General features: G+C 41.1%; 1 protein-coding gene across 4 annotated transcripts in view; it reads right to left on the bottom strand.

The window, feature by feature from the left end:
• TNPO3 (transportin 3) overlaps positions 1–14,863 on the bottom strand; it is a 134,567-nt gene that overhangs the window by 76,892 nt on the left and 42,812 nt on the right. Inside the window, exon 1 of one of the 4 annotated variants that reach the window (XM_059933433.1) lies at positions 4,294–4,817. The exons of 1 other annotated variant lie outside the window; for it this stretch is intronic. In XM_059933433.1, coding sequence (XP_059789416.1) covers positions 4,294–4,413 — 120 coding nt within the window. In that variant the 5' untranslated portion in view covers positions 4,414–4,817. Of the gene's footprint in view, positions 1–4,293; positions 4,818–14,863 lie in introns of those variants that run through there. 2 more of the 4 variants (XM_059933434.1, XM_059933436.1) reach the window with 2 other exon arrangements.

The raw sequence follows: 14,863 nt of genomic DNA, 5'->3' as shown, positions 1-14,863 counted from the left end.
AAATTTTCAAAAAGTTTAAAAAAATGATAAATGCAATTAAAGTGCTTTCGGTGTTGGGGCAGGGGCAGAAATGACTTTCAGCAGAAGAGAATCTGTTAAGACTTTAAGGAGAAAGAATTTAAGCTAGCTAGGCTTTGAAAAGATGGGCTAGTTTCTTCATTTGAAGACAGGAGTGGGAAAAAGTAATAGTAAAAGTACAAAGGTAAGAAAAAAATTAAAAAATCATAAAACCAGACAAAGGCTGCATCCTCTCCCCACACAAAACCATTTGCTTATTCTGGGAGATACTACAGCTGTGTGAATGCTGATGGGAAGGATCCAGTAAAGAGGGAGTTTGAGGATACAAGTGAGACACAGGATAACCAAAAGATCAAGGTTCCTGAGAATTCAGATAATAAGATGCAGAGCACTAAAATCGGACAGGAGAAGCAATTGGATACACATGCTCAAGTTCTACCAAATCAGAGGTGAAGGGTTGGTGGTATATTGAAGAAAGGGATGAGAACGACAGTCCCTGGAAAAAGACAAGACCTAACAAAGAAAAAGGGCCAGTCAATGGAATAAGGTTTTGATGAAATTCAAGAACTAAGACTTCTGTTTAACACAATTTAACTGATTGAAACATCTGTTTGCCCTCAAATTCCCTCCAAAATCAGAGTAAAAAGATTTTTTTTTCCCCAAGGATGAGGGAACCCACAAGGACAGAAAATGGAAACACGAATGATATTAACAAAACTGTGAAAAGGAGAAAACTGCTGGGTGAGTGTTAACTCTCAGAGCAGGTCTGAGAAAGCTAAAATTTGCCTGGTAGCAGGGAGGGGGAAGGGATAAGAATGGGGGAAGCCAAGAGGCAAACTAATTCATTTGCAAAATCCCAGTAAGGCTCAAGAATTAGAAGTACTGAGGTACACCTGAAGACAGATGCACAGATAGAACAAAAAACAAAGGAATGGCTTCAAAATCTGTGTAAGCAGTTTAGTTTCCTAGATTTTCTCCCTGACTCTGAGGGGCCAGGCTACTATCCTCCCACCATCACAGAAAACTCAAGGTTTACTTTGGGGAGACTGAAGTAGAGGGACTCTGGACTCTTGGACAACAGACTCACCTAAGGACAGGAGTATCATACTGAAAACAGATTAAATAAACTAAAGTCTACATACTTAGCGGTTAGATTCACCCTCCAGTTCATTCTCCTACCTGCCACTGGCAGCCTAGTCATAACCTCCAGGCAGAAGACTAGAGAACTCTCAGGGTAAAAGTGGTCCAAGAAAAAAGACCAACAATGAGAGAGAAGAGATGAAGGCTCCCCTCTCAATTATCTGTCAAATGAGGGAGTAATTCAAGAAAAGATCATGGGATCCAGGATTCAGCACATCCAATACAAGAAAGAAAAAGGAATTCCCTAGGACAGTGAGATCCCAGGATAATAATTATGCAAGAGACCTGGAGAACAACCGGGCCAGATTGGAGCAGGGAGATGGAGGGCTCTCGGGAGAGGTTTCCTTCCACCAAAAAAGGAAACGGATTACCAGTGTGAACATACTAAGAGGATATTTACACCTACTAACAGAGAGTTTGGGATGAATTACTGTAGATATATAGAAAATAAGGCAAACGTGAAAAAAAGAAAAAGGTAATGATTACCACCAAAAAAAAAGTTGCACAAAAAAGAAATTATCATGGTATACACACTTCATGATTCACAATGTGTAATGATTTAACCAGAAATGTGGTATACCTATGTTAACCAAAAATGTGGTATACCATAGGTATACCTATGAGTGATGGGGTGTGAGGAAGCGGAGGAAGCCTAAATCCTCATCTTTCATAAGAGAAATGATGAAACTGCTCTTTTTCTTCCTAAATCTTGTAAAACTATTCCCATTTTATAACTTTAGAAAGTTTTTAAAGTTTGGCTTAAATCTCTAAAATTTTAACAATAATAACTTTTATTACTAAATTAACAATAAATTAATAAGTTGTTAATTTTGATAAAATTAAAATTATGTAAGATTTCAAAAAAGTAAAAACTATTACATGACATTACTTGAGATTCCTGAGCCAGCAAACTAGAAGAATTTCAGTTGGTTGTGTGATCAGAGCTCAATGCGTGAATTAGTGATTTAGGGGGGGGGTTGGTGACTTCTTAGCAATGACAAGATCCAAGATGTGACTGTGTGACCAGGTGGCTTAGAAAAAAGTAAAGGAATTAAGAAGCCAAAGTGTTAGCTGAATTGTCAATCCAGATGCTGAAGTTGCCTAAAAATGATAATGTGTGACTGTGCTATTTTCCAGGTCCACTTTTCCACTCTTCTCTACCATGTTTTCTGCCCCAGTATGCTGACCTCTATGGAACAGATCAACAGGTTCTTGAGTCCCCTAGATTAGGGTTAGGTTTGCCCAATGGGGAATCCCAGGAGGAAGTTAGGAGAATAAGGTGTAGATATTTATTCCTCCAGCTTCCACCCTGCAGAATCACCTCATGCTGGCTATGTCCCTTCAACTGAAAACTACAATTCCTCTCAAGGCAGCCAACTCCATATTTCTCCTGAGAGTCCAAGAAGTAACCACTCTCTCTCTTGCCTCTTCTGGTTTAGGGCTGTTAACAGTTTGGCTACAGGGTACTACACTATCTTTTGTGGCACCCCATTATATCCACATCTTTATAAACAGTACCTTTATAAAACAAACCCTCCTCAAATTAGCCTATTTCAAGTGTGCCATCTGTTCCTGTTGGGACCCGACTGTAAATAGTGATGATAATGATGATGGTGATGATGTAAGGCTGTAACAGAGACTAGTGGAAACTAAGTGACTAATATTTAAATAACAATTACTAACATATTTTGAGTTCTAGGTTCCAAGAACTTTGTTAAGCTCTTTGTAGGTATTAACTCGTTTAAACATCACAAATATCCTGTGCCAAGCAAAGATTTTTTTTGTCTGGTTCATTTCCATATACCAACACCTAGCAGTTGCTGGTACATGGTAAGCACTAAAATACTGATTTAAAATACATACAGCAATAAGCAGGTTTAGTAGGGAAGGCTGACTTTTGGTATGGTGTAGCATTTCTCCTATTTTTACTCTGAAAACTTTAAGATCAGGGACGTGTGGCTCCCCAGATCACAAAAACTAACTAAACACTAAGACAGACCACATATGAATGATTTTCTCGTGTAGCTTACAGTGAGTCCTATTCCTTTCCCTTCCCATGAGGTCACCCAGGACTTGGGTTCCCGATTTTTTTTTTAAAGTGTAATATTCAAAGTTGCAAATTTTTAAATACTTATTATGCACTCACAGACTAGGAGCTGATTCAAAAGGGCAGAGCATCTTTAAGTACTAGTTATGAGTTTAAAAAAAGAAATGGAAGGGGAGGGAGCAAATTTTAAAACATACTTAGGCTATAAAATGCAAAAATAAGAAAGGTAAAGTCAGCAATATGACCAAGTACACATAATCACACTGAATTAAAGAACTGCAAGGGTAAGTAGGAAAATTAGAGGAGGAAGCATAATACACGAGATTCAAAGAACGCAGAAATACAATAAGTATAATAGGTTGCAATTAACCCCCTCATTGGATGCTGACACAATTATCTGTAATAATCAAGGCAGCTACGATACCCGTATCTTATAAAGAAGCTAAAAATCAGGGGAAAGAGAAGGTTAGAAAACCAATATGCAGCAAAATGAGAACTGCAAAGATTTTCTGAAACGAGAACTGATTTTTTTTCTTTACGTTATGTTGCACTCCAAAACACGGGGAAAACTCACGTGTATAAGGATCTAGAAATCTGAGAAGTTTCGAGAATAATGTACTCAAACTAGAGAGAAAAGCAGCAAGAAACAGTGAGATGTAAGGCTATGAGTGGGAAGGAATTGCCGGAGTAACACCTGGACACCGAAGAGAGACGGATAAAACATCCTTAAGTGGAAGACAGAGAAAGACTGGGATTGGATTTGGTTGAAGAAAGACAAAACGGAAAAGCAAGGCCTAAGAAGCAAGTAATAGCAAGGGTGAAACTTAGAGGACCAGATCGAAGCCACGAGCGAGAAGTACAGGACCTACAAACCAGATTCTACGGGGTGGGGAAAGGGCCACTTCGCGACCGACCAGCCGCAACTAGTTTCCGAAAAGCCGCGTAGATGTAGCTTCGCAGCCCCACCCCGCGGCAGCAGCTCCTCCCCAAGGAGGACCTCAGGAGGCCAACGGCCGGGCGCCGGCTCCAGCCGAGGTCCCACCCCGCCCTTGCCCCGCGGCGCAGAATGGCCTCTCTCGGCCCCTCACCGAACGCTGCAGCTCCCCAAGCCAAAACGAGGCGCGCTCCTTTCCGCTGGGATCTGGGTCGTGGTAAAGCGCCTGCACTGCCTGGTACACGAGCTGCAATGTCGGCTTTGCCCCTTCCATGGTGGTAGCGGTGGTGGCGGCAGCGATGGCTCCGGTGTTTTCTCCCGAGGCTTCTCCGGCTGCTCTGCCTTCGCGCTTCCTCACTTTGTCGGCCACGGCCGCTCCCTGACTGGCGCCATCTCCTCTTTGGCCGTTACCAGGGCAGAGGGGTTCCCCGTGGAAGTTACCCCCTCGGAAACAGAGGTTAGATCGTATTCAAGTTCCTGGTTGTTTTTCCGATCTTACCACTAGACTCCAGACTTCTGAGTCTACACGCCGGTGCTCGCCTCTTGACCCGCTGACTTGCCCTCAGAAAGCTGTCCCGGCCCGACACAGACCATGCAGCGTACCTCAGCAGCCTTTACCCGGACCGGAAGTGGCAGCACCAAAACCTTCGGCACACTTCCGCCTGGTGCAGCGTAAACTGCCTCCTTCCCCGCACGCCTCCTCTTGTCTCGCCGCCCCCTCCCGGAAGTGACCCTACCGGGCCGGGAGAAGGGAAGAAGTGGTTCTCTACTTCCTTACGTCGGACCGAAGCTCTAGGACCTTCGTGGCTCCCACACCTGTGCAGCTCTCCTCTCCTTGGCAATGGATCCGAGGTCTTTCCTACCCCTTCCGACTTCTCCATTCCTCTACATACACTCCTTTCGGACCCCCGTGGACAAGGCGCATCAATTCAACCATCTGTGGAGTGTCTACTGTACTGCAAATTCAAAGATGATTTAAGACAAGATTTGTATGCAGACCCTAATGGAGGAGACAGACACGTAATCAAATAACTATTGTACAAACCTGAAAAATGTGCCACACTGAAATAAATACAAAATGCCTAGAATCCCCTTTCCACTAAATTCTGACACCCAAAAAGGTATTTCATTCTATTGCCCAGGACGCTCTGACTCCAGAGTATTTGCACAAACACACTGAATTGTGTTTTAGTGTATGCTTTTCTTTCCGAATCAAACATCGATGGTATAACAATTCTCAATTCACAAAAGAAAATATAAATCTTGGAATCTGTACTATGGAGAAAATTTCCAAACATTGCTGCTTCTCCTTTGCAATAATAAGTAACTACTACTGGGACTTCCCTGGTGGCACAGTGGTTAAGAATCTGCCTGCCAATGCAGGGGACACGGGTTCCATCCCTGGTCCGGGAAGATCCCGTGTGCTGCTGAGCAACTAAGCCCATGTGCCACAACTACTGAGCCTGCGCTCTAGAGCCATGAGCCACAACTACGGAGCCTGCAAGCCACAACTACTGAAGCCCACGCGCCTAGAGCCTGTGCTCCGCAACAAGAGAAGCCATCACAATGAGAAGCCCGTGCAATGCAACGAAGAGTAGCTCCCGCTCACCGCAACTAGAGAAAGCCCACATGCAGCAACAAAGACCCAAGGCAGCCAAAAATTAATTAATTAATTACTTAATTAAATAACTGCCACCGTTTGATGAATGCTTACAATGTGTAAAGCACTGTAGTTATGAGGTCTTATTTGATCCTTTTAACAATTATACAAAGTAAATCCCCATTTTAAGGAATAAGAAATAGGTAATTAATCTGCCCAAGGTTACACATTTCTTAAATGAAAATCAGGATTTGAATCCAAATGTTTTGCTCCAAAGCCTGTTAAGTTGTACAATCCCTGTCATCCTGTGTATTAGTTTGTTTCTGAATTGTTATTGTCAAAAGATTTTAACTACCAATATCACAATGAAAACAGTGTTACTGTACACAGTTGATATAATTTCTGACAAAAGGAAAGAAACTTGATATTTTGGTTGTCTAATTCATCCATTCATTAAAAATTTAGTAAGACCACCTTGGTGTCTGCCCTCATGGAGTTTACAGACCAAATGCAAAGAAAGACAAGTAACTCAGTACAGCTTAAAAGGTCTATGAATATCCACAAGCAAAAGAATGATGTTGGACCTACCTTGCACCATATACCAAAAATAAAAAAGAACCTAAATGTAAGAGATAAAACTATGAAACTCTTAAAAGAAAACAGGAGTGTATCTTCATGACCTTGGATTAGACAATGGTTTCTTAGATATGGCACCAAAAGCACAATTAACAAAAGGGAAAATAGTCCAATTTATCTATTTTAGTTCATCAGTTTAGTTAATCAAAACTAAAAACTTGGGCTTCCCTGGTGGCGCAGTGGTTGAGAGTCCGCCTGCCAATGCAGGGGATGCGGGTTCGAGCCCTGGTCTGGGAAGATCCCACATGCTGCGGAGCAACTGGGCCCGTGAGCCACAACTACTGAGCCTGTGCGTCTGGGGCCTGTGCTCCGCAACAAGAGAGGCCGCGATAGTGAGAGGCCCGCGCACCGCAGTGAAGAGTGGCCCCCGCTTGCCGCAACTAGAGAAAGCCCTCACAGAAACAAAGACCCAACACAGCTAAAAATAATAAAATAAATAAATAAATAATAATTAAAAAAAAAAAAACTAAAATCTTTTGTGTGTCAAAGAACACTATTAAGAAAGTGAAATAACCCACAAAATGAGAGAAAATGTTTGCAAATCAAATATCTGATAAGGGGTCAGTATCTAGAATATATAAAGAACTCTTATAATTCAACAATGAAAAGACAAGATAGGGGTTGGTCACTTGAAAGACTAAGCATGTGATTAGAGAGTTGCAACTTTGGACCAGATTAAGTGCAATCACTTAACACTGGTATAATCATCCATGCCTAGTAATGAAACCCTGATCAAAACTCTGGACATTGAAGCTCAGTAGAGCTTTCTGGTTGATGAACAGGTTAATATGCCAGATGGGTGATATACCCTGACTCCACCAAGAGAGGGCATGGGAGTTCTGTCTTCTTCCCAGACCTCCTGCTATGTATAGCCTTTTAAATAAATCTTTAATTATACGTGTAGCACTTAACTGAGTTCTGTGAGTTGTTCTAGCAGATTATCAAACCTGTGGGGGTAGTGGGAACCCCTGAATTTGTAGCCAGTTGGTCAGTAGTGCCGGTGGCCCGGGGACCCCTGAAGTAAGGCTGATATTTGAAGTGAAGGCAGTCTTGAGGGGGACTGAGCCCTTAAGCCTGTGGAGTCTGATACTAACTCCAGGTAGTGTCAGAATTGACTTGCCCTTCACCCCACTGGTGTAGAAACAGAACAGGTAAGATGTTCACGAAGTCTGTAATTTAGTTTAACAGATATAAGCCTTTCCCCCCCAAAAACAAATGAAACAAATATGTTAACAATTATTAAATGTAGGAGACAGGTAATTGTGGTCACTATACCATTCTCTCTACTTCTCTGTTTGAAATTTTCCAAATAAAAAAAAAGTCAGAACTGGAAAAAAATTTTGTCAATTTTTATTTATGACATGAAAAGATGTCAGAAAATATTATTGGAAAAAGAAACAGGTTATGACTCAGCATGTGAAAATACTCATTGACATGAAATTATATCTATGTTTCTATATAGGTAGAGAGGTGTCTGGAAGGATTTTCAACAAATTGTTAACAAAGGTTATCTCCAGGGATGGGATTTTGAGTGGTTTCTACTTTCTTTTTTGTCTGTGTTTCTTCATAACATTTATCACCCCTTGACATATTCCATATTTTTATTATTTTTTGGCTACTCCCTACATTAATGTGTAGACTCTAGGTCACTGTCATATCCCCAGTGCTTTGAATGGTGCCTGACATATGGCAGGGACACGATAAATATTTGTTAAATGCATTAATAAAGCTATGATTTGAATTTTTCTTTATAATGATTATTTTCACTTTTAAAAAACACAGGTGTTTTTTTCCAAACAGTGACACTATAAACTTGAAGTCATAATTGTCAGGAGCCAGTGTTGACTGAATCTTAGTGGCTGTTTGCCAAAAGGCTGCACAGCACAGACCTCTCCTGGCCCAACTTCAACCCATAGGGCACATATTCTATACCATATTCCTCCAGCTGCACAACCTGAGACGGCCATAAACCCAGCATTGAACAAACCTCTTTCCTTCAATTAAACCCACATTCAGGGCTCACGTGCTGAGGATATCGCCTTCCTTTGTCTGGTTCTTCAGCTCAGAACTGCCCTCAGTCGTGGCCAGATTTCCCCCCAGTTTCACTTGCAAAGCAAATTCAAACTGGTGAGAGGGGCTGGGAGAGTAGGATGGTGAATAGAGATCATGAATTTCTATGGAATACGGAGAGCACAAATTAACTGTCCACAGTCAAAAGGAGCCTTTAAAGTTTAAAGACGGATGTCCTGAGGGACAGTTCTGATAAACAGGGATGGGAAAACAGAATAGGTTTGAATTTTTCTGAACATTAACAAAGTGAAATTCATTTCAGAAAAATAAAAAAATACTGTACAGAGAACCCAGGGGCAATGGTAGAGAAAAAACATACACAGTTCAGTAAAGGTCCAAGCTGCCCCGATTCCTTCTCCTTAATCCCTCACAAAGTCTTCCTTCACCTGTTGAACTCTTCTGTTTGGAAGCCAGACATAGAGGAGGGGAAAAGTAGCTTTCTCCCAACAAGATTAATTTCTATAAGTCATATTATATCCATAGGTTTTTGACTTTTAGTCCAGTTTTACTTCAGGGTATTAAGCAATACATTGGGGTTGGTATGATATGGGTCAAACTGTAACCCACCCAGGCTGACAGATTACACTTCCCTCACAAATGCAGAAGACTCCATTTGGCTGTAGGGAGAAAAAAAATAACTCTCTCTTGTACGGCATGGTGGAAAGAGGGCTATCCTAAAAATTAGACCCCCTGGTGCCAGTCCCAGCACCACCACTTTATGGCCATATGACTCTAGCCAAGTAACTACCTTCATAAGCTGGAAAAAGGGGCATGATACCTGCCCATCCAACACACAAGGAGGACCAAGTAAGATCACGTGAAAGTGCTTTGGAATTGGCTCATTGTAAACAACTGTGAAGTAATTACCGTTTTACAAAAATATGGAGTCAAACTGTCACTTCTGGTCTTATTGAGATACTGATAAATATTGAGATACTGATAGCTTAATGAGCTACCCAGGCTGTAAACAAGCCAAAGGCTTGGCTACTCCACCAGCCAAGCACCAGTAAACACTGTCACACCTGTCACAGTGCCTGCATCTCCCTGATTCCTGGGGTCAAAGTGTTTACCAGCTGGCTCTTGCTTCTGGAAGAATTTAGATATTTAGATCCACCTTCCCTCCCACTCTACTCTTAGTAGACACTGAGCACGCACCTGCTCTGGTTCCATGCTGCTGGATCCAGACTCCAGGGCCTCTTTCCATGAACAAACCCAACGCCCTCATCATTGTCCTCCAGCCTTCTAGATCTCTCTACATCCTCAGACATCCCAACTTCCCTCTTCCCCCTGTGCCCCAATACTTCACCTCCCAAGACTTCAACTCCCACAGCTCAGCCCTCCCTGATGTCACTTTGATTCTCAATGGTGCCTGTCAACCCAGCTGCACATTAAAATCACCTGGGTGGAGGGAGGGGGAACTTCCCTGGTGGTCCAGTGGGTAAGACTCAGTGCTTCCAATGCAGTGGGCCCGGGTTTGATCCCTGGTCGGGGAACTAGATCCCCTAAGAAGTCTGCATGCCGCAACAAATACCCCACGTGCCGAAACGAATATCCTGCACAGCCCCCCCAAAAAAAGAAAAAAGAAAAAAAATCACCTGGGGTGGTGATGCCTGGGTACCTCTCTAGACCAGTTAAATCAGAAACCCTGGGGCTAGGTCTGGGGCTCCAATCTTGGTACCTTAAAGCTCCAGGTGATTCTAATGTGCAGCTAGGTTGCTGGTCGTGCCTTCATTTTGTCACAGAAGGGTTTCTCAACAGGAGAGCTACTGGCATTTGGGGCAGGACGATTCTTCCTTGTGCAAGTCTGACTCAAGCATTGTGGAGTGTCGGTAGCATACCCCAGTCATGGCGACAACCAAAAATGCACCAACATCTCTAAATGCCCTCACTTGAGAATCTTACCAGCTCCTTCTCTTCCTTTTGTGCCCACCCCCAAGTGAAAGCCCCTCCCTTCCCGCCCCACCCTTCAATTCTCAGGTGACCAGTTCTAGTTTGCTCAGGACCCAGGGTTTTCCCAGGACGTGAGGCTTTCAGTGCTAAAACTAGGAAAGTCCCAGGCAAACGACAATGGTTAGTCATCCTAGATTTTCTTCTCTTGCCTCCCACGAGGGATACCCCTTGTTTTTTCTGCTTCCCTCACCTCTTTTCTGGGAACTGGCCCTTCCCAATCCCAACCTTCCTCCATTCAAAGGTTACACTGGGAACAACCTTGAAGAGGTTGCTTACACAAACTGGGCCCCCTGAGTTCCTCCCCCAGAATTTGCAATTGGAAGTGGATGCTAGTCACAATTTGGCTAGTGCTCCAAAAGAGATTTAAATTCGGGAACGGTTGGTGGCCATTTCCTATCATGAAGACTGCTGTGAGGTGTGGGAGAGGATGGGCAGTGCAGAAAATCTGTCTGTAACAACAGAGGATACACGTGCCCTGAAAGAAACACATACAGAGGTGAGGTAGAAGCTTCCTGGCTTCTGCACAGCGCTCAAGTGATTCTCAAACTTGAGCCTGCATCAGCATCCCTCATGTAGAGGCGTCCTTAAAACGCTGTTTTCTGGGCCTCGCCCCCAGAGCATGTGATTCGGTAGGTCTGCGTGTGGCCCAAGGATCTGCTTTTCTAAGGCACTCCCGGGTGCTGTTGATGCTGTAAATTAGGGATTATGTGAGGACCCCTCCTCTGGGCCAGAGTTCCGGGGCCTCTGAGGGCCCAGCAGGTTCAGCCCCACCCTAGGGTTACATGAGCCTGTATCTTTCTAATAAATTCCCCCCCCCTTTTTTTTCTTAAACAGCTTTATAGAGATATAATACATATAGGGTATAATTCACCCACTTAAAGTGTCCAATTCAATGATTTTTAGGAGATTCACAAATATGCACAGCTATCACCAATTTTAGAACAATTTTCATCACCTCAAAAGAAACCCCATCTCCTTTAGCTATCACTCCTCTCCCCATGCCCTTCTCTCCCAACCCTTGCCCTAAGCAACCACTAATCTATGTTCTCTACATAAAGATTTCGCTGTTGTGCACATCTCATATGAATGGAATTATATATTACGTAGCCTTTTTTGACTGGCTTATTTCACTTGGCATGATGTTTTCAAGATTTATCTACACTATAGCATGGATCAATACTTCATTCCTATTCAGATGCTTTGCTCATTTTAAATTGGGTTATCTTTTTTATTATTGAGTTATAACAGTTCTTTATATGTACTGGATACAAGTCTCTTATCCAATATGATTTGTAAATATTTTCTCCCATTCCGTAGGTTGTCTTTTCACTTTCTCGATGGTGTGTGCTGAATGTTTGTGCCCCGTCAAAATTCATATGTTGAAACTGTAATGCCCAATGTGATGGTATTAGGATATGGGGCCATTGGGAGGTGCTTAGGTCATGAGAGTGGAGCCCTCATGAATGGAATTATGCTTTTATAAAAGAGACCCCACAGAGCTCCGTAGCCCCTTGTGCCATGTGAGGACACAATGAGAAGTCTGCAACCCAGAGGAGGGTTCTCTCCCAGCCATGCTGGCACGCTGATCTCAGATTGCCAGCCTCAAGAACAGTGAGAAACAAATTTCTGTTGTTTATAGCTGCTCAGTCTGTGGTATTTTGTTATAGCAGCTCAAATGGACTAAGACAGTGTCCTGTGAAGCACAAAATTTGTAAATTTCGATAAAGTCCAATTTATCTATTTGTTGTTTTTGCTCCTCATGCTTTTGGTGTCAAAACTAATCAAAAAATGGGCAGAAGACCTAAATTGACATTTCTCCAAAGAAGACATACAGCTGGCCAAGAGGCACATGAAAAGCTGCTCAACATCACTAATAATTAGAGAAATGCAAATCAAAACTACAATGAGGGATCACCTCACACCGGTTAGAATGGGCATCATCAGAAAATCTAGAAACAACAAATGTTGAAGAGGGTGTGGAGAAAAGGGAACTCTCTTGCACTGTTGGTGGGAATGTAAATTGATACAGCCACTATGGAGAACAGTATGGAGGTTCCTTAAAAAACTAAAAATAGAATTACCATATGATCCAGCAATCCCACTACTGGGCATATACCCAGAGAAAACCATAATTCAAAAAGACACATGTACCACAATGTTCATTGCAGCACTATTTACAATAACCAGGTCATGGAAGCAACCTAAATGCCCATCGACAGACGAATGGATAAAGAAGATGTGGTACATATATACAATGGAGTATTACTCAACCATAAAAAAGAACGAAATTGGGTCATTCGTAGTGACGTGGATGGACCTAGAGACTGTCATACAGAGTGAAGTAAGTCAGAAAGAGAAAAGCAAATATCGTATATTAACATATATATGTGGAATCTAGAAAAATGGTACAAATGAACCGGTTTGCAAGGCAGAAATAGAGACACAGATGTAGAGAACAAACGTATGGACACCAAAGGGGGAAAGCCGTGGGGGGGTGGGGATGAACTGGGAGATTGGGATTGACATGTATACACTAATATGTATAAAACAGATAACTAATAAGAACCTGCTGTATAAAAAAAAAAAGAAAAAAAAAGAAAAAAAAAAGAAATGTGGCTAGGACAACAGTGGAATTTATATTTTAATTTTATTTAAACATTAATTTTAAAATATGACACATTTAAATGTTTGGAAAATAAGCATGTTTGGAAAAAATCAAGTATATGAGTCAAATAATTTGATTATAAACTTTATGAAATCTAAATACAGATAAAGTCTTTCCAATCAATATTTAACATGTGTGCAGTAAGTGTAAAATGCACAACAGATTTTACAAACTTAATCTGAAAAAGGTAAAATATCTCATTATTAATATGTTAATTAATTTTAAAATGACAATATTTTTATATATTACATTTTAAAATATATTATTATAAGTAATTTCACCTGTTTCTTTTTACTGGTTAAAGGGAAAATTGGAAAATTTCAAATTACATATGTGACATTTTATTTTCATCAGAGAGCTAACTCAAGCTATTATTTAGATATTAAAGAGCAGATTTGACAAATCCCCCTATTCTGTAGGTACATGAATATAATTCTTAATGTTATTGACTTATGATGCTTTACATTAAAACAGAATAGAGTTTCTGGAAATAATAAAATAAAGCTGCTGGGGACTTCTCTGGTGGTCCAGTGGTAAAAGAATCCACCTTCCAATGCAGGGGATGCAGATTCAGTCCCTGGTCAGGGAACTAAGATCCCACATGCCGTGGGGCAATTAAGCCCAGGCACCACAACTACTGAGCTCGCTCGCCCTGAAGACTGCATGCCACAACTAGAGAGAAGCCCGAGTGCCGCAACGAAGACCCAATGCAGCCAAAAAAAAATAAAGAAAATAAATAAATAAAATAAATAAATATTTAAGAAAATAAAGCTGCTATAAGGAACTTCCCTGACGGTCCAGTGGTTAAGACTACAAGTTTCCACTGCAGCGGAAACTAAGATCCCACATGCCACAATCCCTGGTGGGGGAACTAAGATGCTGCATGTCACATGACGTGGACCAAAAAAATAATAATAATAAAAATAAAGCTACTATGAACATTGAAACATAAGTTTTTGTGTGGACACATGCTCTCTTTTCTTTTAGTTTAATATGCAGGAGTGAAATGGCTAGATCATGTGGTAGATGTACTTAACTTTTTAAGAAACTACCAAACTGTTTTCTATAGTGCTTGTACCATTTCACACTCCCACCAACAATTTATGAGAGTTCCAGTTCCTCGACATCCTTGTCAACTCTTGGTATGATCAGTCTTTTTAATCAGGCATTCTATACAATAATGGGTATGCAGCAATATCTCTTTGTGATTTTAATTTGCATTTCCTTAATGACTAATGATGTTGAGCATCTTTTCATGTGCTTATTTGCCATCCATATATCTTCTTGGAAATGTTTGTTCAAATTTTTGCTCACTTAAAAAAAATTGAGTTGTCTCTTCTTATTATTGAGTTTTCAAAACTCTTTATATATTTGAGACACAAGTCCTTTATCAGATATGTGTTTTGCAAATATTTTCTCCCAGTCTGTGGCTTGTTTTTGCATTCTTCTCACAGTGTCTTTTCAAAAACAGAAGTTTTAAATTTTGATGAAATCCAATTTATCAAAATTTTCTTTTATTGATTGTGTTTTAGTGTCATATCTATGAAATATTTGTCTAATCAAAGATCACAAAGATTTTCTCCTATGTTTTCTACTAGTAGCTTTATAGTTTTAGATTTTGCATTTAGGTCTATGATCTATTATGACTTAATTTTGTGTATGGTATGAGGTATAGATTGAAGTTCATTGTCCAGCCTCATTCATTGAAACAACCGCCCTTTCTCCATTGAATTGTCTTGTCTTTGGATATTTTTCAAAAATAAACTCTCTCTCTCTCTCTCTATATATATATATGACAATGTA

The sequence above is a fragment of the Balaenoptera ricei genome, chromosome 9 (assembly GCF_028023285.1).
Source record: "Balaenoptera ricei isolate mBalRic1 chromosome 9, mBalRic1.hap2, whole genome shotgun sequence".
Lineage (NCBI taxonomy): Eukaryota > Metazoa > Chordata > Mammalia > Artiodactyla > Balaenopteridae > Balaenoptera > Balaenoptera ricei.
Note: the sequence above shows the minus strand (reverse complement) of the source record. Positions and strands in the feature narration are given on the sequence as shown.